Raw genomic sequence first — 27,887 nt, forward strand, 5'->3', positions numbered from 1 at the left:
TCTAAAAATCACAGCAGCCAGAGCTAGTAATTAAGACCACAATCAGATTATTTAATCCATAGGAGTATGTCAGGATACAGCTCACATAAAAGACGCCATATATATAGTCCTACTGAATTACACCCACCATGAGACAAACTCAAGGCAGAGAGCAATCATACATAGAAGAAAAAAGGTAGAAGGGTTGTTTCTCATCCTGTCCTAATGATACCACCGAGGCGACGTGGAAGGTCAGATTATTTCAGGGTAGGGCTTCTCTGGAGTGGGCGGGGGGAAGATGAGAAATCTGAAGCTGGAGTCTTCTGACTACACAACACCACACGATTGTGTGTGTCACACACACACACTACAAGACACCCCCCCCTTCCCAGGAAACACCCCAGAAAAAGACAAGAAACATTTCACACCCCTTCCCCACTCTTTGTGGTCCCTCGCAATTTCAGGGCTCCCGGCATGCCTGGTGCCGGGGGATTGGGGCGAGGCCGGAGCAGAGCCCCGGGGGTCCAGACCTAGGGGCGGACGGAAGCACCCAGCGCCCCCACGCAGACCCCCGGGGGCACCGGCCGCCTGCCCCCCCAAGAGAGCGGTGGGAGGCCCGCAGAGCGGCGGGGATGCGGGCCAGGGCCCGCAAAGGACATTTGAGCCGCTGGAGCCGAGCGCCAGCCCCCGGAAAATGGCTGCCGCTGGAGCCCAGCCCTTGGCAGCGGCCGCCGAGGGAGCGCCGGGCCCCGCGGCCGCTCCTCACCTTTGAATTTCAGCTCGTGCTGCGGTTCGAGACTCAGGACCTGCTCCACTTTCGCCATGTTCCTCGGCGGCGGCACCGGGAGCGGGGTGGGGGCAGCGGGGACGCGCCCGGCGGGTTTAATAACCCCCGAGCCGCGGGTGACCGGCGGGCGGGAGGAAGGGGAGCGGCAGCGGCGCCTCTAGACGGGGTGGGGGCGTCAGGCGGCGGCTGCGCGGCGAGGAGGCTCCGGGCTCGCACACGCTCCCCTCACAGGGTCCCGGGGCGGGGAAGGGGGCGGGGATAATGCAGCACGGAGGGGCCCAGAGAGAGGCTACCGCTGACGTCGCCCTCCAGCCGCCGCCACAGCGAACAGCCCCTGCGCGCGGCGCCGCGCGGCCCGGCGGGCCAGGGCGCAGCGCGCGGGGCTGGGAGGGGAGCGCGCAAGCGAGGCAGGGGCCAAGGTGCAGCACGGAGGGCGCGAGGCAGGGCAAGGGCGGGGCGAGGGGAGGGGAGCGCGCGGAGCGGGGCGGGGCGGGGCGAGGGGAGGGAGCGCGCAAGGCAGGGCCAGCCGGGGCACGGCGCTCAGGGTGGGGGAGGGGAGCGCGCAGGGCAGGGCAGGGCCGGGGCGCAGCAGCTAGGCGCAAGGAGAGGGCGTGGTTAAGGCTGGGCCAGGGCACACTGCCCGGAGGGAGAAGCCAGGGCCGGATTAACTCTCCTGCGGGCACTGGGCTATTAGGCTATTTGCGGGGCCCCTGTATACAAGTCTTTCCCCTAATTTAAAACAAAATGGTTCCAGTTATGGCAGCGAGGCTATTAACGCTACACTGAACTTGCCTTTTCGTTACCATAGAGCTGTTCTGTGGTTCTATTTCAGTCTTAAAACATGTAGAATACAGTTAATTCAAAATAGCCTGCTTCTTACCTTAGGACAGCTGTCATAGTCGTTTCTTTCTGGGAGGGCATGTGGGTGCAGGAGGGGGCTCCAGGCTGGGGCAGAGTGTTGGGGTGCAGGAGAGGGTGATGGGTGCGGGCTCTGCGAGGGCGTTTGGGTGCAGGAGGGGATTCTGACCTGGGGTGGGGGTGCGGGTTCTGGGAGGGAGTTTGGGTGCAGGAGGGGATTCTGACCTGGGGTGGGGGTGCAGGAGAGGGTGATGGGTGCGGGCTCTGGGAGGGTGTTTGGGTGCAGGAGGGGATTCTGACCTGGGGTGGGGGTGCGGGTTCTGGGAGGGAGTTTGGGTGCAGGAGGGGATTCTGACCTGGGGTGGGGGTGCAGGAGAGGGTGATGGGTGTGGGCTCTGGGAGGGCGTTTGGGTGCAGGAGGGGGCATGGGCTCTGGGAGGGCGTTTGGGTGCAGGAGGGGATTCTGACCTGGGGTGGGGGTGCAGGAGGGGGCGTGGGGTCTGGGAGGGCGTTTGGGTGCAGGAGGGGATTCTTACCTGGGGTGGGGGTGCGGGTTCTGGGAGGGAGTTTGGGTGCAGGAGGGGATTCTGACCTGGGGTGGGGGTGCAGGAGAGGGTGATGGGTGCGGGCTCTGGGAGGGCGTTTGGGTGCAGGAGGGGATTCTGACCTGGGGTGGGAGTGCAGGAGGGGGCGTGGGGTCTGGGAGGGCGTTTGGGTGCAGGAGGGGATTCTGACCTGGGGTGGGGGTGCAGGAGGGGGCGTGGGGTCTGGGAGGGCGTTTGGGTGCAGGAGGGGATTCTGACCTGGGGTGGGGGTGCAGGAGAGGGTGATGGGTGCGGGCTCTGGGAGGGTGTTTGGGTGCAGGAGGGGATTCTGACCTGGGGTGGGGGTGCAGGAGAGGGTGATGGGTGCAGGCTCTGCGAGGGCGTTTGGGTGCAGGAGGGGATTCTGACCTGGGGTGGGGGTGCAGGAGGGGGCATGGGCTCTGGGAGGGCGTTTGGGTGCAGGAGGAGATTCTGACCTGGGGTGGGGGTGCAGGAGGGGGCGTGGGGTCTGGGAGGGCGTTTGGGTGCAGGAGGGGATTCTTACCTGGTGTGGGGGTGCGGGTTCTGGGAGGGAGTTTTGGTGCAGGAGGGGATTCTGACCTGGGGTGGGGGTGCAGGAGAGGGTGATGGGTGCGGGCTCTGGGAGGGCGTTTGGGTGCAGGAGGGGATTCTGACCTGGGGTGGGGGTGCAGGAGGGGGCATGGGCTCTGGGAGGGCGTTTGGGTGCAGGAGGGGATTCTGACCTGGGGTGGGGGTGCAGGAGGGGGCGTGGGGTCTGGGAGGGCATTTGGGTGCAGGAGGGGATTCTTACCTGGGGTGGGGGTGCGGGTTCTGGGAGGGAGTTTGGGTGCAGGAGGGGATTCTGACCTGGGGTGGGGGTGCAGGAGAGGGTGATGGGTGCGGGCTCTGGGAGGGCGTTTGGGTGCAGGAGGGGATTCTGACCTGGGGTGGGAGTGCAGGAGGGGGCGTGGGGTCTGGGAGGGCGTTTGGGTGCAGGAGGGGATTCTGACCTGGGGTGGGGGTGCAGGAGGGGGCGTGGGGTCTGGGAGGGCGTTTGGGTGCAGGAGGGGATTCTGACCTGGGGTGGGGGTGCAGGAGAGGGTGATGGGTGCGGGCTCTGGGAGGGTGTTTGGGTGCAGGAGGGGATTCTGACCTGGGGTGGGGGTGCGGGTTCTGGGAGGGAGTTTGGGTGCAGGAGGGGATTCTGACCTGGGGTGGGGGTGCAGGAGAGGGTGATGGGTGCGGGCTCTGGGAGGGTGTTTGGGTGCAGTAGGGGATTCTGACCTGGGGTGGGGGTGCGGGTTCTGGGAGGGAGTTTGGGTGCAGGAGGGGATTCTGACCTGGGGTGGGGGTGCAGGAGAGGGTGATGGGTGCGGGCTCTGGGAGGGCGTTTGGGTGCAGGAGGGGATTCTGACCTGGGGTGGGGGTGCAGGAGAGGGTGATGGGTGCGGGCTCTGGGAGGGTGTTTGGGTGCAGAAGGGGATTCTGACCTGGGGTGGGGGTGCGGGTTCTGGGAGGGCGTTTGGGTGCAGGAGGGGATTCTGACCTGGGGCAGAGGGTTGTGGTGCAGGAGGGAGTGCAAGGTGCAGGCTCCAGCCGGGAAGTGCTTAGCACCAGTGGCTCCTGGCTGGCGGCGCAGCAGGGCTCAGACAGGCTACCTGCCTGCCTACCATAGCCACAAGCCGTTCCTGGAAGCGGCCAGCTGTTGGCAGATTTCTGTGCGCCCCTGGGCAGAGGGCGACAGCATGTTTCCATGCTCTGCCTGTGCCCGCAAGTGCTGCCCCTGAAGCTCCCATTGGCTGGGCCAGTGCTGGGGACAGGACAGTGCATGGAGCCTCCTGCCCCCTTCCCCGACCCGCCAGGGGCCGCAGAGATGTACCAGCAGCTGGCTGCTTCCGGGAGTGGCATGGGGCCATGGCATGCAGGCAGCCTGCATGAGCCCTGCTGCACTGCTGGACTTCTAGCAGCCCGGAGATCGCGATTGACTGGCAGAGGCTCCAGGATCGACCAGTCGATCACAATCAATGGGTTGCTAACCACTGAATGGTATATAATTATGGATTTATTTTTGTGGGGGCCCCCTCTTAGCCCGAGGCTGCAGCCCCTAAAGCCCCTCTGTTAATCCGGCCCTGGAGAAGGGGAGTGCGTAAGACAGGGCCAGGTCAGCTCCACACTGAGCAGGGTGGGAGCGGGAGGGAAGGAGAGTGCAAGGCCAGAGCAGAACGTGCACCAGACTGAGTGCATTGCTTGGGAGGAGCAATTTGTGAAGGCAACAGGTGATTTTGGTGGGCCCAGGACTGGATTCTGCCACCCTTACTCCTGTAGCTCTCTCTGCAAGCAGCCCCATGTATTTAAATTGAAGAACTACTTGGAAAGTACTACTTAGTAGCAGTAAGGGTGCCAAATTCTGGTCTTGAGAGCAGTGGCCAGTAGCTGGTCTTGTCTGGTTGTGGGATTGGGATGGTGCAGACCACAAAATGTGCATGCTGGGCTGACTGCTAAGCCAGGGCGCAGCATGTGCCGGATGGTTATAGAGCCTGGGAATAATAGGGATATGATGCAATAGTAGAGATACATAGTTTAAGGTGGTATTTAGGTAGGTGCATAATTTAACAGTCTGGGAGCAGTATGGAATAGGCTAGACTTGCATCCTGGGAATATCACGACCAGGATGGGTTCAGTCTGGGTGAAACAGGTGCTGGACTCGACATATACCTTGAGAATAGTCTGCAGGGGACAGTCTGTGGGAACTGTGCAGAGCTAGAACTTGGCCAGGGATAATGTGAAATGCCAGAGTATACCACACAGCAGGTTGGGTGCAGAGCCGAGGTAAAGCATGCAGCAGGCTAAGTGCACAATCTTTGAATAGTCCGTGCAGAACTTGGGTGCAGCCTGAAGCAGATAGGGATAGACTGGTTAGATACAAGAACCAGTCTTTAACATGGCCAAGAGTATTTATTCTGAATTGTAAGATGTTCACTTGCCTCTACAAATAGCTCAAAAAAATGTAGTATTAAAGAGGAAAAGGCCCAGCAAATAACAAGCAATACTTAAATGACGTATGAAAAAGTGCTGAAAATGCAATTTAGACTCTCCATTCTTTCCCGTAGTACTGAGATGAGAAAAAGTACCGTATTTACCTCCATCATCTCATGGTAGCTTTATTTCATCCTGTTTGTTTAGAACCTGATTCTGTAGACCAGAAACACTTTTATTTATGCAGTGAATTCGCTGAGTATGGTAGATGATGAAGAGCAATGAAAGGTTCTTGTTTACAGGTGGAGGTGGTATCAAAATGATAAATTGCAGAACCACGGTGATAAATGAATCATGCGCCTTTGACCACCTCATCTGTACTTTTGCGCCCTGTAATCTGTGTCCCTAGGATTTAGTCAAATATTCCATTCTCCTGAACAGCTTTAAATAATAATAATTAAAAAACCATCAAAGGGATAAAGAAACGATTCCATCTTCTGACTCTAAATGTGGAATTTTGAGTCTGCAAAATTACCCCAGTCCAAGGCATTAAAGATATCTGTTAATAACTTTTCTGTACATAACATCATGAGTTTAAAGTCTGATGTCTCATGACTCTGTATCTGGAGATTGGATTTTTAGACCACAGAAAAGGGGAAATTCTGATTTTCCAATGGAGCCCAGTACTCACAGCTAGCCCTGGAATGGACTAAGATATACTTTAAAACTGAGATTTTTATGTATAGGAAAAGCAGTTTTGTTATTTTTAGGTGTTTTAAGACTCTCTCTGAGCTTTGTACTAATTTAACTCATAGTAATTAAAGCATCTGGCTTTATGCATCAGGTGATTAAAAAATTCTAATACGATTTCTAAAAACTTTAAAACATTGCTAAAATAGTGTTTCTGTACAGATGTGGCATACAGAATATATGATGGTATGGTATAACAGTTTAATCAAGCTGGAGTTTGGAATAGCAGCAAAGATTATAGTCTATAAAGTCTGACTTTTTACATACAGAAAAACTCATTCATTCAGAGCTGAATTTTGCCTATCCTAGGCCTTGGAGAGGTGTAATGTGTGTGTAGGGGAGTGGGGGGGGGTGGATTCCCATTTACAGGAATGAGAAAATCTTGAGGCAGGTTGACTTTTAAAAGGGGTGTCTGTTGAAGGTGCATAGGTGTTTGGTTTGTTAAAGTCCCAATTAACTGGATTAATAGGCAGAAAAAGGTGATAAACTCATTTTTTCACAATGCTCTGCAGTTATCATGTTGATACAAACTCCATCTGTTTCATATGTAAAATAGAAATGTATAACACACAGATTTTATAACTGTATATAATCTGAATACTTTCATCCAAACACATGTAAATAATATATACAGAGCTAAGAGGACCTGAGCTTTGCATTGACAAGGCTCTAGTCTTTGGCAACATGAGCAGTAGGGAATGATTGATGGTCGTGAAAATTTGCATCACTAAGTGGAATAGTTATATTCTGATCTGCACCCCAAAGAAGTCTGTACAAGTATGTTTCTGCAGTATTTATACCACATATCAATACTTCAGCTGCTCTTCTCCATATTTGTTGCTTTGTTTCAGCTGCTCTGACCTGGTCTCTCTTTGGATACTCAACCTGTTCCATCTTGTTTTCGTTTGCTGGGGAGCATCTTTGATTTTTTTTTTATTTTATAGCATTTAATTTTCCATATTATGTAGCATAAGTGACAACTGATTATGGGCAAAACTGACCTGCACCACTAAAGTCGGGGAGTTTTACCATTGACTTCAATGGGAAATTGTATTGTGGCCAAATTCTTTTTCTAGATGGAGGAAAAATGGTCAAATAATGCACAAGGTGAACTGTGCAGTTTTGTTTGTTTTTTTTCCCTGTGCCTGGAATGTCCCTCACTTCCATTCTACTGGCCTGGAATCAGGGACACTCTGGCCAACTATTACTGCCCTTTGTCGGGTTCTAATTTACTGCACCACCATAAAACAAAATTATCAAGCAACATTCATTCAGATTTGAAACAAGAGGACATTTCATATGTTTATTGCTCCAGAAAGTACAGAACTTCTTTAGGCCACCTATTCTCCATATTATAATTTTATGATGCTCTGAAGTTTGCCTTCTACAGTTCTGATAACCTCTTACATTGTTTTATTTATTTTCATAAACAGATTGACCCCATTAAGCTGGCCATCAATCTATAACCATAAAGAGCAATCAGTAGAAAGCTTGCAGACAGGTACAAAGCTTCGTTTTTATAAAATATTATCAGGATTCAGAGCAGGTCAGAGGAAAATCTTAGAATTCCAAGTATCCTAAAAATTCTGTAGAGGAAACGTATATTTACCCAAAGTAAATAAATAAGCAAGCATACAATATGCTGCTTATACCTTTTCAAAGATCTTGTGCCTGAGGAGCCAAGGATGTTTAAAAACATTTGGTGATCTAAAAGATTTGTAGAGTTGCATTATTCTACTGAGTGCAATGTGACTGGCATCTTTGAACCTGACTCATATGCTTGGTTTTGGAGGGCTCACTTATGTTTGCTTCCAGCATGAAATGTTTAAGCATGTAAAAATTCTAGTCATGAAAGTGAAAAATTATGAACCTAATGAACATAGTTTGTCAGGCTTTTGTTACAAGTGATTAACTGTGTATATTTAGTGCTGTAGGGATCACATTTGCAGAGTTGGGCATACACCAAAACCACCTACAGGCTCAACTGTGAATTTTTTAACAATCCAGTAATGGTGGGACTATATGGTAATTTGTTGCCAGGCAAATTGTTAATGTAGAGGTGGGGTAGTATGGATGAGTACCCTTATCTGACTGTAAACTCCTTCTCGAGCAGTGTGCTGGAATTATTTCTTCTAACTAATAAAACTGTTTAGCTTAAACATTGAGTTAGACTTGGTCTACATTGGGGAAGCTGCATCTTCACAAGTTGTGTGCACAAATCAGGCAGTTTGCATGCAGTTATCTAACTTCCAGGTGCAAAGATGTGGTTTTGGGGGCATACTATTTTTCTTGCCAGTACATTCATATTCAACGCTGAACATTTGGCTCTAGCTGTACATTTTCCCAAGCACAATCATTTCTGTTATGCAAGCACATGGCCAAAGAAATACCTTAAATGATGGCAGGAGGACAGTAGCGAGCATTATGCATTAAACAAGTTTTTCTATTGCTTCTGCGGCAAAGACATACCAATATCTATTTCCCAAGTCAACTGCAACCTTGCTCCTTGACAGAAAGATGCTGAAGTATATTTTCTGACAAAATAAAGATCTTGAAACAAAGTGAAATAGCACTATCATTAATAGACTTTTTTTTTTCTCCAAAATTTCTTGCTTTTGTGAAGTCTGCTGTTGGTTAAACATCTTAAAAGTATAGTATCAAAAGCTGGAAGGGGAATACTGCATGCTTATAGCATTAGTACTAGGTAGTAACTAAGGAGAGGGTTTCATTTCCATCTTCTATATACATTTATAATTGATCCTATGCAGACCTTACTGACAGTTTTCTATGTTACATTGACCATAATCCTTTAGCTAGAAGCACATTGCAACAGACCTTTTAATTAAAATTCTAGCATCCCACACTAATCAAGTTTGGCTAAAAATAAATTCCTAGGTAGGTGTAGGGCAGAGGGTATTTTGATAGCTTGCCTTCACACACTAAGAGGGGAAGGCGCTGTTTATAAAGGTCTACACACATTTTTAGTATGTAACTAAAATATTTCATTTATATAGGAAACGTTGTTGAACCTTCCATGCAATTCCCACTGAAGCCACCTTTCTGTTGACTTGATGGAAGCTGGGTCAGGCTCAGCGTCGGATGTGTACATAAGACTGCCATTTATTACATGTTTGTAGAGGGCCTAGTATAACAGAGTCTGGCTTTGCAAGCAGGCGGAGGGCAGATGCTATTGTTAGTGGAGGCAGTTCTTTAAGGCTTCCTTTTTCTTACCAGCTTCACCTCCATCTTGCCTGAGTTCAGCTTTAACCAGCTACTCTTCAACCTAGTGGTGCATGTAAGCTGCAGCAGGATCAGTAACTGACTAACTGCATCAGGCCAACCAAGTCAGGGGGATGAGATTCCCAACAAGCAAAGGGACAAAGTGTCAACTGCAAGCAGGCATCTGACATGCTCAGAGGGGAAGGGGGCACAAGTAAATATATAGTGGGCCTCCCTATTCTCACTTTCTTTCTTCTTCCATTGCTAGGGCTATCCAGGATGCGGAAGCTACTCAAGTCACGGCCTACAGCAGTTCCCTTTGTAGGAAAAAGGAGGAGCCTGTTAATTAGGTTGGGGGGCCTTTTTCAACACTTGACCTCTGGGTTCAATGAGGATGTTGCACCCCCCTTTATTATTGTGGAGGAACCCTCTTCTTTCTGCTTCCCAATGGTAACAGCTGTGTGGAGTGACCAAGAGGAATAGGCTTCAGTCAGCTTGGCTGCCTCTTCTCTTTCTGGCTCAGACAGACAGACTTGGACAAACACCGGCAGTCCATTTTTTCCTTCTACATCAGCAGGTAGGGACAAAGATGCTCCTTGATCAAAACATCAAGATGAAGTACCAAATACACTCACTTCATACACAATTTGCAGAAGCTGCACAATGATGCTGGCATGACCTCACAACAGCAGCAGCACATGGCTTTGTGACTGACAGACATGGCAACTTCCTGCCATATCCTTAGAAGGCCTTATTGAATTAAGTTTAAGTATCTTTGGAGTCCATTGTACTAAATGAAGAGTTTATGTATGATTGTGTCCTACCGCTTGAGGGAGGGCTGCCATACCTCCTCCAGGAACAGTGATTGGGCAGTGATTAAGGCAGGTCACTCAGATTGTAGTAGCGCCAGAGGTGTATCACCTCCCAGAAAGATTCACATACTCTAGATCAAACTGGATGTTCCAAACTCTAAGAGACCAAAAAAAAAAAAAAAAAAAAAAAAAAGGACTTTTGGATAAATAGCCTTAGTTTAAACTGACTCAGTGATCTGCATTTCTGCTCAGTCTATTGCTCACTGGTGGTTAAAGACATCTTTACAGAAAACCGTTCTTATGTATTATTCTCTTTTCCATTTTTGTAGTTTAGAGCACTTCTGCTTCACTCTAATGGTTTTATACTTACAAGATGGAGCTGTTTCTTATGCTCGTCTTATTTTTAAGTAAGTTACACATGCAAAATGTGTATGCAATTGCTCACCTAACTACCATGTCACAGGCACACCCGGAACTGCATGCACCTATGACCACGATTAGCTAATTGTGTGCAAAACTGCAGGGAGTGAACATTCAGGTTAGTCATATGATTACAGATATGTTTTGTATACACAACTGCAGATGTATATTGTTTCTATAGAACAAAGTTTAGTCCCTCAACCTCATACTCAAAAACCCAAACCATATATGAATAGCATTAATCTCCATTCCTGAGATTTTGGTTTAAATTGACAATGCCAAAATCCATTTTACACAGACACAGCAGGGGTCTGTGCAGTCAGGGGAAGGAGTAGGGTGAAAAGAGAAGGGTCTTCCTAGCTTATGTAACCAATAAGAACTATTGCAGATTCCACAGCTGCAAAGACAAGTTTGATCTGGTTAGAGCCTACTGTATGTTATGTTGAATTGACAGGTTTAATCTATGTTCTTGTACATACACTGAAGACCTGGCCATAAATACATAGTTTCATTAGGTAACATTTGACAAATAAAGGGGGGGCGGGGAGGGATTTAAGACATGATTAAAAAAAAAAAATGTTTTTTTAAAAAACTGCAGTTTAACAGAAGTTCTGGTTTACCCAATCAAAACAATACCAGCTTGTGTAACACTTCTGTGAGCCTGCAACTAGAAAAGCAAGCTAAAAGCAATGCATTAAACAGCCTGAGACTGGTAAAAGTTTGCCAGGTCCTGGAGTGGCTGATGAAACTCTGATGGTCTATATTTTCTCAGGGGCTAGGTGGCAAATGAAAGGAAGCATTAAAGACAGATGCTGCATTTCCTGTCTTTGTTATTACTCTCTCTCCTTTTGTGTAAGTTTGTCTTGTGTTGCTTGGTGTGTGCACCTGCAACAAACATTCAACTTTTAGATGGAAAATGGTAGGTGTAGCATTGTTTTTAAAAATTATATGTTTGAAGTATTACTTGTACTCACTTTTTCCTTGGGGTATTTCCTACAACCTTCTTCCTACACGCTATGCTGTACATACTGAGATGTAACAATATTTCTGAGGAGTTCGATAGCTAGGGAAATTGTTGAAACCAAGCCAGCACATTTATAAAAACATTTTATTAATAAAATGTTTACACCTTTTTTGCACAATACATCACATTGGTAGTGATTTTGCATGTTATTACATTATAAAAGTTTATTATGAATGATTAAGCTGAAACAAAGCAGTTTACAATATGCTAACTCATTGTTTGCAGAGTATCTACTATAACAATACAAACTAAAAAGAGAGAGCGGAAGTCTATCTTTCTTCATTAGCATCTACAAACCAACAATACAGACTGTGTACACTCTCAGGACCAGCCCAAGAGAAGACCGTAAAAAAAAAAATCAAGTCTCAAAACATTCATAAGCTTAGCAATTCATTCTTACAATATTTCATCACTAGTAATCAGACTATATTTCATGCAATGAAGCAATGGTTGTAAATTTGTGCACTTTACAGTACTACAAATGCTTTTGTAACTGTGAGCTTAAATTTTGTTTTAATAATGGATGATAAATAAGAAGGCACAGACCTTTTAACCCTTACACCAGGTTAACCCCCAACATAGTCTTTAGAAGCAGAACATTCTGAAGAAGGACAAGAATTGCTGGTACAAAGATTATTTTTTCCCCATTTATGTTTACAGACCAAACACTTCTTATACTGTAGGAATTATATGCTTAATCAAGATTTTTACTTTTGTCCCCTAATCACAGGAATTTAAATGCTTTCCTTTTTTATTTAAACTAAAAAAAAAAAAACCTTAAGACACGTGGAATGATTTCTTCATCCGAAGAAGAATAAAAAAAAAAAATTTGCCAATGTATTTACACATTCTATATAGGTCTTTATACTGTTTCCATCACTGTGTGTAACATGAGCACATGGTGTGCCACACACAGAGTATCTGTCAGCCTCATTACCCTGTATTCAAGAATACAAAAGTTAATCATTTGTAAGTCTTATTAACAAAGTCTTGCAAACCTTTACACATCCTAGGTTAGTAATGTTTTTGGCAAATGAGTAACACTTTCTACATTATCCCAGGAGGATGTAGATGTATGTGTCTTGTCCACTGTGTTTTCACAACAGTTTTGCAAGGCAGTACTAATGAATTACCATTTTGTTCACAAATATTTGCTGCTGTGGCAGATGCTTTAAGAAGAAGAAAAAAAGATTTGCCAACCCTTACAACCTGAATCCCTTGCAGCATAGTGTAAGATGTCAAGAAAACATAATAGGTTTAAGGTACAGTACAGCTTCATGGAACATACAAATCATAACATGAGTAACAAAACAAGACACGAAAGTAGAGGTGAACCCATTTTCACTGACTACTCAAAGGGTTAAAATATGTTCTAGAACAATAACTGGATGGAATTACTAGAAAGGAAAGGTAAGGCCAGAGAGAAAAGGGGCTTTCTTCCAACATCTGAAAAATTACAGTACATATGCAAAGAAGGATAACAGGAATGGAGCAAAGAAAAATTAAATCACATCTAAAGACAAAATAAAAATACCTTTTAATAGATTCAGAGGTAATGGGTTTCTTTACCATAAAAGTGAAGACCAATTCTGGGGATTATAAAATGACCAACTCCAAGTTCTTAGATAATGCAAAGGGAAAGTCAACAATTGTTCCTTTTGGGAGAATGCCAAAATTCTGTAAGTGTCCTGGAATTCAAGTAGTTTCAATAAATTCTGTTGAAATCTTTAGAGGTTAGATCATATGCCCCATGAAGAGAAACCCACAGGTGAGGAAGAGGGGCACATGCAGCCACTCAGGTCGCCTCCCCTACTTCCACTGGATCACTCTACCAGTGGAAGTGAAAAGAAAAAGCCAGCCCTCAATCTTAAAAATCTGATCCAATTTTAAATAGTTATGCTCACACTAGAGGTTGTCAACATTAGGAGCAAGATTTCCAGAAGCCTTCAGCATTTAGCTACTGTTATTGCTGTCAGATGGAGAATTTTTGAAAAATCTGCCCACTTCATTTAGGCACCTACATGACAGCTGAGCTCTTGAAAATCTGGCCCTAAATCACAGTCAGATCCAGGAGGTACAACCCTACAATGTATATTACAGTATGGAACCATCTGTTAGGGTCTCAGAAAAAGTCCTGCTGCCAGTAAGGATTTCAGGTTAAAACAGACTCTGGAAGAAAACTTCCAGATAGAATTGAAGCCAAACACCCTCTACAGGATTTCCTTTCTATGACACTGCCTGGATAAATTTCAGGAAGGTCAAAAATGTATAACGAAGTTCAGCATCTTTGGTTCCAGTTGTATTACCAGGAAGAAGATCTGCACTTATTTCTCAACACTCCAGAGAATCAGACGGCATTTTTCTAAGTTTAAAGGCAAGTACAATTTGGCACATGGATTCTTACATAAGAAACCGAAAAATGCTGTTTCAAGCTTGCTTCCTCCCACAGGTTGGAGCCATTTGACAAGGCATCTGCCGTCACATTCTTTGGGGAGAAAGAACAGCTGACAGCTTACAGATGTTTTATTCTAGAATCCATATTTTATTTTTGCCTCAAACATCCACATGCCAACATCTCATTTCTACACGCAACAAGTTTTTTTGTTGTCTAATAAAACATACAGCTGGGAATGTAAAATGAACATTAATTTTGTCAGTTTTCTTTGTAGAATTTTATAGTGAACTTTTATGTAGTTTGGTTCTGGACACATGGTTCTTCTATTAAGGGACTGACTGTAGCTACATAAGAATGCATAAAGAGAATATTATTTGTGAACTCAAACTGCTAGAAGAGTGCAAAATCAGTCTAGACATTTATTTAGTTCTTATCTCTGTGGTCTTGGATCAATTTTTTGGAAGCTTCCAAGAATCTCAAGTGAGTAACCTGAAATTATTTCAACAAATAAGATGGTGCTGGTAAGAGTATGTCCATGCATAATCCACATTCTTGCCTCCTTCCCCCGCTCTCTCTTTCTTTTTCTTTTTTTTTTTTTTTAAAGTATTTGCTTTGAATTTTTACTTTTGTTTAGTTATTGCTATTTATGAGCAAGGCTCACTAAAGGAGAGATAGGCCATGGAATTTAGACAGCATCTTCTGTAAATCTGCAATTCCCAAGGTAGTCAACACAGCAAAAATATAAAACCTCATTCTCAATAAAAACTAGAGACACTTCCACAAGGAGGGAAGTCATCCAAACATCACTGATAAAGCTTCTTTTCCCGCACCATAATCTTAAGTGTTTTATATCATGTTTGTCTCCAGTAATATTAAATAAGGAATAGTTTAGATTTAACATCTTCATGAAGAGCCTGTTGAGGATAGCTTTTAAATCATGCAAGATATTCACCTTGAATGATTTTATTTTCAGCAACTAAATTGAAGGCTTTACTATCTATGAAAGAAATGGCTCCCTGATGAGAGCTGGACAGTGAACAATGAATGCCCAGTCTCCTGACCAATTTAGAGAATGATGTTTCCAAAACACTATAGCAACTATCAGATTTTCCAACTACACTATTTTATGGGAGGTGAAACACCCCCAACACATGTGCTTGTAGTAAAGTTATATTCATGTTACATAAAGTCACATTTATTTTGCACAGAATGCCCCCATCAAAAACATTAAGGATCAGATCCTGTAGCACTTCAAGCAAAAAAGTATTACTGATTTCACTAGACGTTAAGGGCTGCATCAATTTAAAGTTTAAAAACAGGCAAGACAAAAATAAGCTAGTAATACAAGATGTGGTTTCTCTAATAAGCTTCAACAAATAGCTCAATAATTTTAACTTCTTGGCAGCAAAAACTGTTAACTCCCAAGAGAACTCCGATTCCTAGCTTCCAGAGCATTTTCAATAATCTTGCCTCTAGAAAAAAAAACCCAGGAATGTTTCTGCCTTTTGTTAAAATAAGTAAACTGGCAGAGCATGTCCATTTAGAGGCTTAATAGGAGGATCTCAGCAGGTACACACAAATATGGTACTGTAAAGCCACATACATCAGAGAAGCAGTTTCTAAGCATATATTTGGGACCGAAGAGTTCAGTTCATTGTGGTTTTGTGGGGTTTTGCCCCCCCGCCCAAAATTTAGGAGCATGCTTATCCAGCTCCCAAAGCTTTATCTTAGACATGTCAGCCAACAGTTGCTTCACTTTTATACTTCATTTGAAAAACAAGTAAGTCTTGTCCACAGTCTGAAGAAAGCTGAAATGTTTCTACTTTGTCAGTTTCAAAAAGATGCATAGGATCATTACAGAAAGACATGCATTGTGCTACACAGAGCATAATGTTACTTTCATCCATTATTCAAATCGTACCTCAAAGAAGTCCATTCCTTTTGAGACTATCAGAGGCTAGATTTTCAAGAGTGCATTTCAGCCATTTAAAAAGCTGAGCCCTTAGAAGTGCGGAGCTCCTGAACTACTTCAGAGAAGAGAGAGTTTTTAGAAAGTCAACTAGAACCAGTGATGCTCAATACCTCCAAAAGAACAGACTCAAAAGTTATTTAGGGACAAAAAATGTAAGTAACTCAGCTGAACACTGTGCAGCACATATGAAGGCTACATCTACAGTAGAAACTTCAAAGCGCTGCTGCGGGAGCGCTCCCGCAGCAGCACCTTGAAGCGTGAGTATGGTCACGCGTGAGTGCTGGGAGAGAGCTCTCCCAGCGCTCCTGGTAATCCACCTCCATCAGGGAAGCCTGTCCACACTAGCGCTTTAAAGCGCTCAAACTTGCTGTGCTCAGGGGGGTGATTTTTCACACCCCTGAGCCAGCACGTTAGACCGCTATAAAATGTAAGTGTAGACAAGCCTGAAGAAGAATTTGCAGGAAAGCTACGTAGCTCTGCCAGAGATGAAACTGCAACAAGCCAAACACTCAACTACATGGATGTCTCTGACCCAGGGAGACGTTTACTCATGTAATTGTATTTCAATATCCAGGTTATTGACAAGTGAACACTCAAGTTGGGATCTGGAATCAAAAGAATTTAGATCTCAGCATACTGACACATTTTAAACAAGCATGATACTAACAAGACACTTTGTCTCAGCTAACGTGCATGAAAGTATTTTTAGGTAATCTGATAATGAAGACATGGAAATGCCCAAGTTAAGTCTAACAATGTGTGATTCAGAATCAGAAGACAACTGTACAAAGGTGAAAAAAACTACACTGATACTTCATTCGAGTGGGCAGAGCTACAGAGAAATTTCACTTGTATAGATTTAAAAAAGTAAAAGGAAGAAGAGTTATGAGGCATCAAGATTTAGTCAGAAAAGGAAGGATATAGGCCTGGCTTGTTAGAGAAGATGATGTACTAATCTTAGTCTATCTTGCCAGTGACCAAGTTTACCACATACCAAACTGTATTTGGAAAAAACAAATACTGTCCAAGGAAGAAAAAAAAAACAAAACCTCTTTTTGGCCCTCTCTCAAGTTTTTAAAGATTTGCTAAGAAGAGATATGGCTATATGGCTTCATTGGATCCTGACTGGGGACTCTACTGTAAGACTATTACTACAATTCTAGAGTCAAATATCTTCTTTTCAAGTAATGCATATTTTATAGGTGTAGTTAAGCCAGTTATTCTCTGTGAAGAGACAATAGAGTTTAAACCTACACTTTTAGGTGCAAGGACACTGAAGTGATAATTTAGAGGGTATGAATCTGTTTGCGGCTCCCTGAATGGATCTTCTGCATGAGAGATGTTATTGATCTTTCACAGATATTAAAAAAATAAATATGCTGTTCAGTGTCTGGAAACTTGTCAGATTTACAATAAAATTCTTATGTTCAAACACTATTAATAAGCCTGAAGAAATCCAAGGCAGGTGAACATATTATATTAAAGATAGTAAAGGTACCTAATACCTTGGTGTGGAATGGGGAAGGAGACTTCTGAAGCACTGCCAACATCAACAGCTTGCAGGTAGAACTATGACACCATTCAACCATGTGATAACAAAACATGGTATTTAGTAGCAGCTCGACAGAACCTACTGTAAGTATATACTGAATCTTATCTTTAGATAAGAAGCTGGAACAAAAAGCAATTATTTGTAATTGAAGGGTACAAAATATTTTCAGTGTGGGGTTACAGTGATAACAGAAGATTACAAAACAAGCATTACAAAATGGTGAGCTGATGCTTCCAAGTAAACACCCCCTAACCCCAAAAGAGGAATATATTTTTTGTTATCCTGAAAGGGAACTCTGCTACAAAAGCATACTGAAGTGCCAGAAGAGCATACTGCTTGACATCTTTTTAGGACTAGCTTTGAAATCAAACATTTTTTAATCTATCTTCATTAAATGGATAACTACATCTTGGTCTGTTATTTATTAGAACTCTGCCAGTTGGTTAACTGAAGACAGAGCAAAACTTTCAAACAAGTTTGGCGTTTAATTATTGCCATTGTGCAAGGGCTTTGAGTAACTGTAATTAAGTTTCAGAGTAGCAGCTATGTTAGTCCATATCCGCAAAAAGAAAAGGAATACTTGTAATGTTGATTACAAAACTATTAAACATTTCAGTACGATGAAGTGAGCTGTAGCTCACAAAAGCTTATGCTCAAATAAATTTGTTAGTCTCTAAGGTGCCACAAGTACGCCTTTTCTTTTTGTATATAATTAAGTGGTCAGTTGCTAGCCTGCTTTGATATAATACTGTATCATAGCTTTTACAAAACTTTAAACTTTATGTTTATAATCTATTGCTTCAAATGCCACACAAAGATTTCAATCATATTATTATATATCTTAGGGCTGAACCATGATGCACACCAATACATAATTATTCTGTCTTCATTGTAAGATTCTCTGTTAGGGAAACCAGCCTCCATATATGTGCATGCAACTTTTTGGGCACACACAATAAACTTTATATGCTCATAACCCATCTGCACATGCAGGGAGTTTGAGCATGTGTATGCTATTGCAGCAAACAGAAGTGCACACTCAAAGGACTGCATACCCACAGATAGAGGCCACATTTTGAAATCTTGGTCTTAAGAAGTTTTAACCCCAACGTTTCATTAAAGCTTATTAACCACATTCAGAATATGCTTTCTGTTACGATAATAGCAAAATAGTTTTGCTTGAGGATAGCTTTGAAACAAGGATTCTGAGTATGATTTAATCTGAAGTATAAGCTGTTTCATTTCCTACTTATTCTTTGAAATCTCCTTCAGCTAAAATACTTAAGATTGCAGAATGCCAAATTACAAATCGAGAACAAATACCACAGACATGGCTTTAATTTCAGAATCAAAACTTAAACTCAAATATTGAAAATACTCTTCCTTTAAAAAATAAGAAGTTCTCTACTAGTTCTAGAGGAAACTAAAAATAAATAATGAAAATAGCATAAAAGGATACGGTCAATTTATAGTTTAATATAAAATGTAAGAAAAACAATACAACATAAGCGAAAAGCTGATTTGCTTAAAAAAAAAGCCAAGTAATTAAGAAGTTATTTGGGCTAGACCCAGGAACCAAGAGGTAACGATCTACGCTACCATACGTGACTTGGATGTGGTTTCCTGTTTGTGTGCCTAGCCAGCAAGGATTGGGTGCACTGCAGAGGTGATCTGCTCAATGGACAAGCCACATGCTTCACCAACAGCAACATCTACCAGCCATTTCAAGCAGAAATGCAGATGTGATAGGAGGGAAGTATCACCCAATCTTCTTCTGGAAGAGGTCACTGCAATGTAAGACCTCACAAGCAGGGATAGAATTGTTGGAGATCCCCAGGGACTCTGTCAATGGGTGAGGAATGGAAAGACTGAAGAAAGCTGATTTCTCAACTGCTTTTACATAATTTATAATAGTTTAGGCATTGGTCTCATAAATATAGTACAAACACTTTACACATGCGAAGCAATAAAGAACTTTCCCCCAAAATATTAAAGTCTTACTAGAACTATTGATGGCATCTGTTGTCAGTCAGTCATGCTCAAGTTTAAATTTAGAAAGAGTTTCATCTAGGTTCTCTTCCACCACCATTTTTAATTGTAAAAATGCTTACTAAAACAAATAGGTGCTTATAAATGTATCAGTTTGCCTTTAAATGATTAAGCCAGCATGAAAAGGTAAGATTGTCTATGGTTTAAAATTCATTGCTTGTTTGTTCATATTACTTTTAAATAAAAAGTGCAAGTGGGATCTGGGGACTGGATGGGCTGATTTGCTCATTTTTTATCAGTAACTTATTTTGTAGCCATCTACAACCAATTGCCTCACTGTACTTTGGATTAGCTACAATTATATTTAAAATAATGCTCATTATAACAATTGAAAGGGTAGCAGAATAGCCTTATGATTAAAGTCACTATTTAAACAGGGCTGTTTCTTCCCCCTTCCTCATCCCTCTGGACCACAAAAGTGCTCGTTTCCCTTTTACAAAAAACATTACATATAATGTTGATTACAAAACTATTAAACATTTCAGTCCTACCATCCATATGTCGACATTCCTTTCACGTAAGGCCAAAGAACTAATGATGGATTCCCTTTGAATACAAGAGACACTATAAATGTTGTAAATAAACAGGCTGACATTATCACGACTGCAGTCTCTTCTGTGACAGACAGATGTCAGATGAGCTGGTCCATTTTTGTGGGACCTTGAAGTATGAACATCAGGCAGATAAGTTCTAAGACCAATAATGTATACTCAACATAAACTATTAGCTTCCAAGACCACCTACTTTCAAAACAAGTCTGATTTTCTAAAGTATCAGTCAACAACAGCTGCGTTTTGTCACTGAAGGCTGTCTTCTAAGTTTGAAGCCCTTACCGCTAGATGGGGGGTTGGTGTCAGTTGATGGAATTCTACGACCTATAAAGAAGAAAAAAAAAGTTTATAGCTAGAGTTACATTAATTATTGAAACTACTTTTACAGAGCATCGGATATCTGCAAAAGCATTTAATCCAACGGATTGGATTTTGGAGGGAGCCCCTCGGAAGGGCAGGTTCCCTTCTTTCCTGAATAGATACGGGGCTTTAGGACTCCTCATCCCTGCACTGGCCCCTTTTCTCTGTGTAAAAGTGCCAGAGTAGTGTTTCAGATCTCACCCTATATCCCTAAGATTAATGCTTAAACAACATGATCTGCTTTGGCATTTTTCAAGCATCAAAATTTATTCAAAATCAACTAAATGCCTAAGAAAAATAGCTTCCTGATTTCCTTAAATAGTTACAAAAGAATCTAAGTTGTAGTTAAAGTCAGTAGTAAAGAAAGTATTTAACTACTTCCATGGAGTCTTTAAATTTTTTTAGTTTAAAGTAAAAAATATTAAATAGCTTCACAATCATTTGACAGCTCTGATCTGTCTATGAAAGGATTGCCTCTAATTTTATACTGTTTACTTGACTCAAAAGACAAAGCTAAGAGAGATATCGGCACATAAGTGTTCAGTGTTTATTATAGCCATCTGAATTACAACTCAAATCCTCACTATAAGAATGCAGTACTGCACTGTATTCCCTTGTGGTACTGTTTGCATGTCTTCCATGTAAGAATCAATTTGGAATAATGTAGAAAAAAAATTTGTGGTCTAATTGAGGGACAGGGTTATCAAAAATTTTGTAAAGGGAATCCACACAAAAACGTTTGGTTTTAAATCACATTTAGTAATTGTGTGATAATTACACAATTACTACTCCCCATTAGCCAGTTATGCTTTGGATAATACATTCCCCTAATCAAATCTGAACACGGAACTCTGATTGGAAATACTATTTCCCCTTTTGTATTTGTGAAAGTTTTGGTATCCCTCATGCATTTCCTTCACTCACCCTTCAGTGACCTTGATCTACTAATTGAAACATTCACCAACAGATAGGGTAAGATGACACTTGACTTTTATGACAGTGACCTGCTTGCTATTTATCCAGTGATGTGGATCATCACAGTAGGTTTAGAATCTCTAGGCTGAAGCTTTTAGAGGTCATAGGAGGATCAGAAACCAGCAGATCATCTTGCAATCTTGTATCCCTACCAGTGGTGACAAATATGAACCCAACATTCTCTCAGCAAAATAGAACTACAAACTAATGCAGTAGTCAAGTTTCTGCTTAGGCTTCCTTCAGAGAAAAAATAATGTGTTAACTAAAGAAGTACTTACTAATTTCTATAAAGAGTTCATTTATGTTAATTGCATTTTTAGCACTGGTCTCTACAAATATGGCATGGATGGAATCTGCATAGTCTTTAGCGTCTTTTTCCATGACTTCTCTAAAAAGGAAAGAAAACATTGTGAACAAAGTAGAAACATTAAATTATCCCAATTTTAGAAAATTGGCTCGCTACTTAACAGTAATTTCAAAAAGTGATTTAGTGTCAACTGTTTGGCATCCTATTCCTCATGGAGCGGTCAATTCCTATCCTCAGCTCTTCTTTTACGTAACCCCCAGGACCAGACAATAGTGTGGCCTGAACAACAGTATTTGGACAGCACCATCATATAAATTCAGCAGCCACCACCATTTTCCTCTCCGGAAAATATGGATGTGTTTTCTTCTTAAAAGTGCCAGAATGCAGCTCTGAAGTCAGCAGAGGGGGAAGGGAGGCCTTTATTCTCAGAAAAAACAGCTCAAATTATAGGAAAAAACATATTACTTCTAACATCCATCTCATTCAGAATGAATCCAGACTTTGCTTACAAACCCTATTATCCTGCAACACAGCAATGTTCTGTACAAGCAGAGTTTAAAACGTTCAGATTGTACAGACAAAAGAGACAGGAAATGAAAAGGTTCCCACAGGCATCTAAGCCATACTATGCAACACACCCTATATATTTTATGGTAGATATTTAACACTAACGTCAAGCTTCTCATTTACAATAAATGTGAGTAGAAAATACATACAAATTAATTTTGCTTTGAGAGGTCAGGAAACTAAAGTTAACTAGGAAAAAAAATTGGTTACCTACCTTTTCGTAACTGTTGTTCTTCGAGATGCGTTGCTCACGTCCATTCCATTCTAAGCGTGAGCGTGCCCACGTGTGCCGTCATCAGAGATTTTTGCCTTAGTGGTATCCGGAGGGTTGGCAGTGGTGCCCCCTTAGGTGCCGTGCTCATGTGTCGGTATATCAGGCGCCGCCAGCCCTACGTCCTCTCTGTTCCTTCGGACGGAGCGACCACTAGTGGTGAGACAAGAAGGTCCTGCTGAGGCGATCTGCAAACACGTTCCTAGTCCTGGGCAGATGTGTGACTACCAGATGAATAGCCTGCTGCCCACAAAAGTCCCAAAGGTGGAGCACTTCTTGGGAAAGGGTCAGCGACCTGACTCTGCCCTGCCTGTTGATGTAATACATTGAGGCAGTATTGTCCGTGAGGACCTGCACCACCTTGCCCCTCAGGTGGGGTAAGAAAGCCTGGCAGGCTAGGCATGCTGCTTTGAGCTCCCTGACATTGATATGGAGGGCCAGATCATCTCGCAGCTGGCAGCCTTGCGTGCTGAGCTCGCCCAGGTGCGCTCCCCAGTCTAGGTCTGAAGCATCCAAGATCAGGGTCGGCAACAGGGCCAGGGCTGCGATGGGAACTCCCTGCAACACCAACCCTGGGTTCATCCACCAATCCTGGGACGATAGGATGTGATCGGGCACCCTGACTATTCGGTCTAGGATGTGCCTGTTGGGAATGTAAACTGACGCCAGCCTCATTTGCAAAAGCTGGAGATGGAGCTGGGCACGACTGACCACATATGTACAGGAAGCTATGTGGCCCAACAACCGCAGGCAGGTGTGAGCCATGGTGAGTGGGTTGTTCTTCACATGGGAGATCAGGTCTGGCATGGCCTGAAAACGTGCCTCCAGAAGGAAGGCTCTGGCTCGTGTGGAGTCAAGAACCACCCCAATTAACTATATTCATTGGACTGGCCTTAAGGTGGATTTTTTCTTGTTTACCAATAGGCCCAGGTTGCGGCAGGTGAAACACACCAGATGGAGGCTTCTCTGTACTCGTTCCCAAGACCTGCCCTTAATGAGCCAATCTTTGAGATAAGGGAAGACCTGGACCCCTCGATGTCTCAGGTAAGCGGCCACTGGTGCCATACATTTTGTGAAGACCCTTGGGGCTGATGAGAGGCCAAAGGGGAGCACCGTGAATTGGAAATGGCATCTGCCCACTCTGAAACGGAGGAAATGTCTGACGTTAGAATATGGAAATAAGCGTTCTTCAAGTCGAGGGTGGGGTACCAATCTCCTGGATCCAAGGAGGGGATGATGGAGGCCAGGGAGACTATGCGAAAATTAAACTTCTTGAGAGACTTGTTGAGGTGTCGCAGGTCCAGAATGGTCTGAGGCCTCTTTTGCTTTCAGAATTAGGAAATAATGGGAGTAGAACCCCTTTCCTGTCACGTCCTGAGGGACCTCCTGCACCGCCTCCAGGCGCAGGAGGTTCTCGACCTCTTGAACGAGGAGTTGCTCCTGAGAAGTGTCCCTGAAGAGGAACAGGAAAGAGGGTGGGTGAGTGGGAGGGAGGGGTGGCTGAAAACTGCAAGGTGTAGCCTTGTGACACTATGTCCAGCACCCAGCGGTCTGAGATGACCTGCACCCAGGCAGAGTGGTAGGAACAAAGACAGTCAAGGAAAGAACGGGGTGGATCCTGGGAGTTGATTGGGTGGTGGTGGTGGTGGGGGGGTCGCTCGAGTGCACCCTCAAAATGAGTGCTTCTGGCCCCTAGAATGCTTAGCCGAGCCGGGCTGGGCTGATTCCGTGAGCGGCAGGAGGAAGGGCGGCGGCGGCTGAAACTTATGTCCCTATCCCTTCCCCTTGCAGACCCTGGACGAGGCTGCCAAGGCCTTGGCGGTGAGGGCAGCCAGAACCACTCCTGTGCAGACTGTGGCTTATACATGCCCAGCAAGTGAAGGGTGGCCCAATTGTCCTTTAATCCATGCAGCCACGCATCTATCTGCTCTGAAAAAAAGACCGTCCCCATTGAATGGGAGGTCCTGGTTCGAGGTCTGCATCTCTTGAGAGAGGCTGGTGGTCTGAAGCCAGGAGCTGCGCTCCATAACCACTGCTGAAGCAGCCACCTAGCTCCCGAGTCAGACACGTCCTACGCCATTTGGAGGGAGCACTTAGCCGCTGTGGCACCCTCCTCCACCTGGGTACCGAATTATTGGGCTAAACCCTGCGTGTGGTACTCCTTGAACTTACGGAGGGAGTCCCATAAGTTAAAATTGTATCTGCCTAGGAGGACCTGATGTTTTGCCACTTGGAATTATAGGCTGGCAGATGAATACATTTTCCGCTCAAACAAGTCCAGTCTTTTCGCCTCTTTGTTTTTGAGAGTTGGGCTGGTGGGCCGCTGCTTGTCTTTTTCATTGGCTGCAGAGACAACCAGTGAACCCGGGGGAGGGTGGGTATAAAGATACTTAAATCCTTTGGCCGTGACAAAGTACTTCTTTTTAGTCCTTTTGCAGGTGGGAGGGATGGATGATGGGGTTTGCCAGAGGGCCTTGGCAATTTTGAGGACTTCATCATGCACTACTAGTGTGACACGGGCAAAGGTAGAGGCTGAGAGGACATTGAACAAGATGTCTGCCTGCTTGGCCATCTCCTCCGCCTCTAGGCCCAAGTTCTTGGCCACCCATCAAAGCAGGACCTGGTGTACTTTAAAATCATCTGGTGGGCTGGCCCTTAGGGTTCAGCGACCGCCTCGTCCAGGAACAAAGACAACAACTGTACCACAAGGGGAGGCCCAGGGGCATCATCTCCTTTGGTGGAGGCAGGTTTAGGGGTGGGTGCAGTCTCCTCTGCCTCGACCTCTTAGCGCACCTCATGCACTCAGCCTGGTGCTGCCAACTGATGCACCTAGGCGGTGCAGATGAGCGGTGCAAAGGGGGCAACGTCATGACCAACACTGCCCATGCACTCCAATAAGGCCACTGTGTTGGCCACTGGCCATGCTGCCAAGGTGGTGCCATTGATGTCGACATGGCCCCGGGTGCCCAATTGTGCCGGTGGGGTCTGGGTGAGGGGCTGAACTGCCCTTCTGTGCCGGAGGAATTCCCTCCACAGTGAGCCCGTCGCCACCTGAGTCTGCCTGCTGACTGTCACCGTCGGAGACCGATGCCTGGAGCAAGGGGATTGGTGCCAGTATCAAGTGGACTAGCACCAGTGGGACCGGAGACACGATGGGGAGTGATCCCACAGGGCAGGCAATCAAGATCTGTGCCAAGAGGACGACTGACAGGAGGGCCAACAGTGCTGGTAGTACAGAGACTGGTGCCTCCCTTTAGGCAGTCTGTGCTGAAACGACGGGGACGGCGATCGAGGGCTGGTGACTGAGGGCGAGCCCCAGAGGATCTGGGCTGCAACTCCAATGATCTGCGGTGCAGAGGTGGAGATGCTGTCTTGTCTTGGGGAATCAGCGGTGCTCTACTGCCCCCTGAGGGTTCTTAGTGGCTGGCTTGCCCTTGTGGGGAGCCTTTGCCGTTTTCTGTGGCACATGCTGTGTTGGTGGTGTGGGCGGAGGCCTCTGCTCTCTCGGTGCTGGGGGAGCTTGGGAAGACATCGGTGCAGTCAGGGGTTTGGGTCCCATACCACTCCTGAGAGTTGGTGGTGGACCTTTTAATGGGCTAAGAGCCCCAACTGGGGAGGCATCTATACATGGTTCCAGAGTGTCCAGGCAGCCCGAACTGGGTCTCTTGCCCAATGACCCATGACTCTTCTTGCCTGGTGCCAGGGAGCCATACTTCCTTGCTTTCTTTTTGGGCACCGACAAAGGGGAGCAGTGCCGGGCGGAGCGGGTGCTGGGGGTGCACTGAGGCCAAGGTACTCAGCGAGTCTTGGCGGGATGGCTTGGAAGCTGGAAGAAGGGCAGGAGGACAGCTTGCAAACGAATATCCCGCTCTGAGTCCTGGGCCAAAAGTTTTTACAAATACGGCACTTGTCCTTCACGTGTGATTCCGTCAAGTACTTGAGGCAGCTACTACTGGGGTCACTTACAGGCATAGGCCTGTTACAGTCCATGCAGGGCTTAAACCCAGGAGACCAGGGCATGGTTGCCTGGGGCAAAGTCCCCTCTGGGACTATAACTTCAACTATTAACTACACTTAACTACTTAACGCAAACTACTATAAGGCCCTAAGGCTAAACAATTTACAAGGCCCTAAGGCTTGAAGTCAGTGGAGACGAAACCGCTAGCCCTTGCTATGAAAGAAAGGCGCTCCGACTAATCACCATGGGCGGTAAGAAGGAACTGAGACCGATGTAGGGCCGGCAGTGACTGTTATACTGACGTATGAGCGCGGCACTCAAGGGGGTGCCACTGCCAACCCTAGGGATACCGCTAAGGCAAAAATCTCTGATGGCTGCGCACATGGGTGCGCGCACACCTAGAATGGAATCAACATAAGCAAGCACTTGAAGAAGAACTATTAATGCCACATTACTGTATTATTTTTGCATTCAGTTGTCTTTTTGTTCAGTGTGCACTCTGTCTTGTTTAGTTAGGCTCTAGTCATACATTCAGAAGCCCTCTTCAGGGAAACATGCACGCTCTCAATCTCCTGAAAGCAATGCAAACTCTTAGACTTAGTGAAATTGTCTACTGTCAATACCCAGTACAAATTTTCAAACACATCAATAACCTTATTGATATCTAACAATTTTTTTCTCCAAAATTGGTCAAGGATGTGCTTCTCACAAAGGACTCTATGTTCCAAGTTTCATATTCAACTGTTTCCAATTTTTCTGTGTTTTATAAAATATAGTGCACAATAGTCATGCTCCTGCCCCAGAAAAACAGACCCACCCACCCAAACAACAACAATACCTGAGGCTTTAAGAGAATACTTCCCCTTAGGGAAGATACCAAACAAAATTTCAGCCAAAAATGCAATGAAAGCAAGTGCAAATATAATGGAAACTTTTCTGCAACTTTAGTTACAGTGTGACTGGCAGTAAGTGCTAAAATTCCTTATGTTACAATGCTATTTTCTCATTACTCCCGGGGGAATTCTGTGCTACTGCATGCATGCATAATTAATGAGTCATGCATATTTTTAAATTTTTTGCACAGGAAAAAAGCTTCTGCTGAAATGTTGCTGCAGTTCCAACTTTTGCCCACCAGAAGGCACTATGTTGCAGGAACAGCAGCAGCTCCTGGCCACCAAGGGAAGAAAAAGAGCCTGCCTTCTTCGCAGCACCTGTCAGGCCAGGTCAGGAGCTATGGGGAGACAGACAGTGTGGGAGGCTGGGCGGGGGGAAGCGAAAATCAGACAGGGGCTCATAAGGGTTAGTGGGGGAGGACAGACTTGGTCAGGGGCTGAATGGGAGTGGAGGCACAGGACCACAGCGGGGAGGGAGATGCAGGGCCACATTGTGATGGGGGAGGGGGCCAGAGCTACATAGGGACAGCAGAGTGGCTGGGTGGGAGGGCAGGGCCACATGGGGACAGGGCAGATGTGCCTGACTGAATGGGAGAGGCTAGGGGTCAGACAATGTCTGCATAGGGGGGAAGCTCCTTAACAATCCCTCTCCGCCCCCCAAAAATAC

General features: G+C 45.0%; 2 protein-coding genes and 1 long non-coding RNA gene across 6 annotated transcripts in view; 1 reads left to right on the forward strand and 2 right to left on the reverse strand.

Moving 5' to 3' along the window:
• The window catches only part of VAPB (VAMP associated protein B and C), a 58,605-nt gene extending 57,475 nt beyond the window's left edge, over positions 1-1,130 (reverse strand). Inside the window, exon 1 of one of the 2 annotated variants that reach the window (XR_012154658.2) lies at positions 746-1,130. Coding sequence is in view for 1 of the 2 variants with exons in the window: in XM_073309241.2 (XP_073165342.1) it covers positions 746-803 (58 nt within the window). In the remaining variant the exon portion in view is untranslated. The remainder of the gene's footprint in view (positions 1-745) is intronic. The other variant, XM_073309241.2, reaches the window with a different exon arrangement.
• Positions 1,042-27,690, forward strand: LOC140896995 (uncharacterized). 2 transcript variants are annotated; one of them, XR_013634526.1, is made up of 4 exons: positions 1,042-1,185; positions 9,383-9,691; positions 23,294-23,413; positions 27,412-27,690. It is a non-coding gene; the product is annotated as an uncharacterized LOC140896995 (long non-coding RNA). The 2 variants fall into 2 exon arrangements; XR_012154659.2 differs by lacking the exon at positions 27,412-27,690 and adding an exon at positions 24,161-24,592.
• Positions 11,437-27,887, reverse strand: part of RAB22A (RAB22A, member RAS oncogene family) — a 35,075-nt gene continuing 18,624 nt past the window's right edge. For both annotated transcript variants that reach the window (XM_073309243.2, XM_073309242.2), the window contains 2 exons: positions 21,503-21,612; positions 11,437-20,213 (listed from right to left, as the gene is read on the reverse strand). In XM_073309243.2, the coding sequence (XP_073165344.1) occupies positions 20,116-20,213; positions 21,503-21,612 (208 nt within the window). In that variant the 3' untranslated portion in view covers positions 11,437-20,115. The remainder of the gene's footprint in view (positions 20,214-21,502; positions 21,613-27,887) is intronic.

This window comes from Lepidochelys kempii, chromosome 13, assembly GCF_965140285.1.
Source record: "Lepidochelys kempii isolate rLepKem1 chromosome 13, rLepKem1.hap1, whole genome shotgun sequence".
NCBI lineage: Eukaryota > Metazoa > Chordata > Testudines > Cheloniidae > Lepidochelys > Lepidochelys kempii.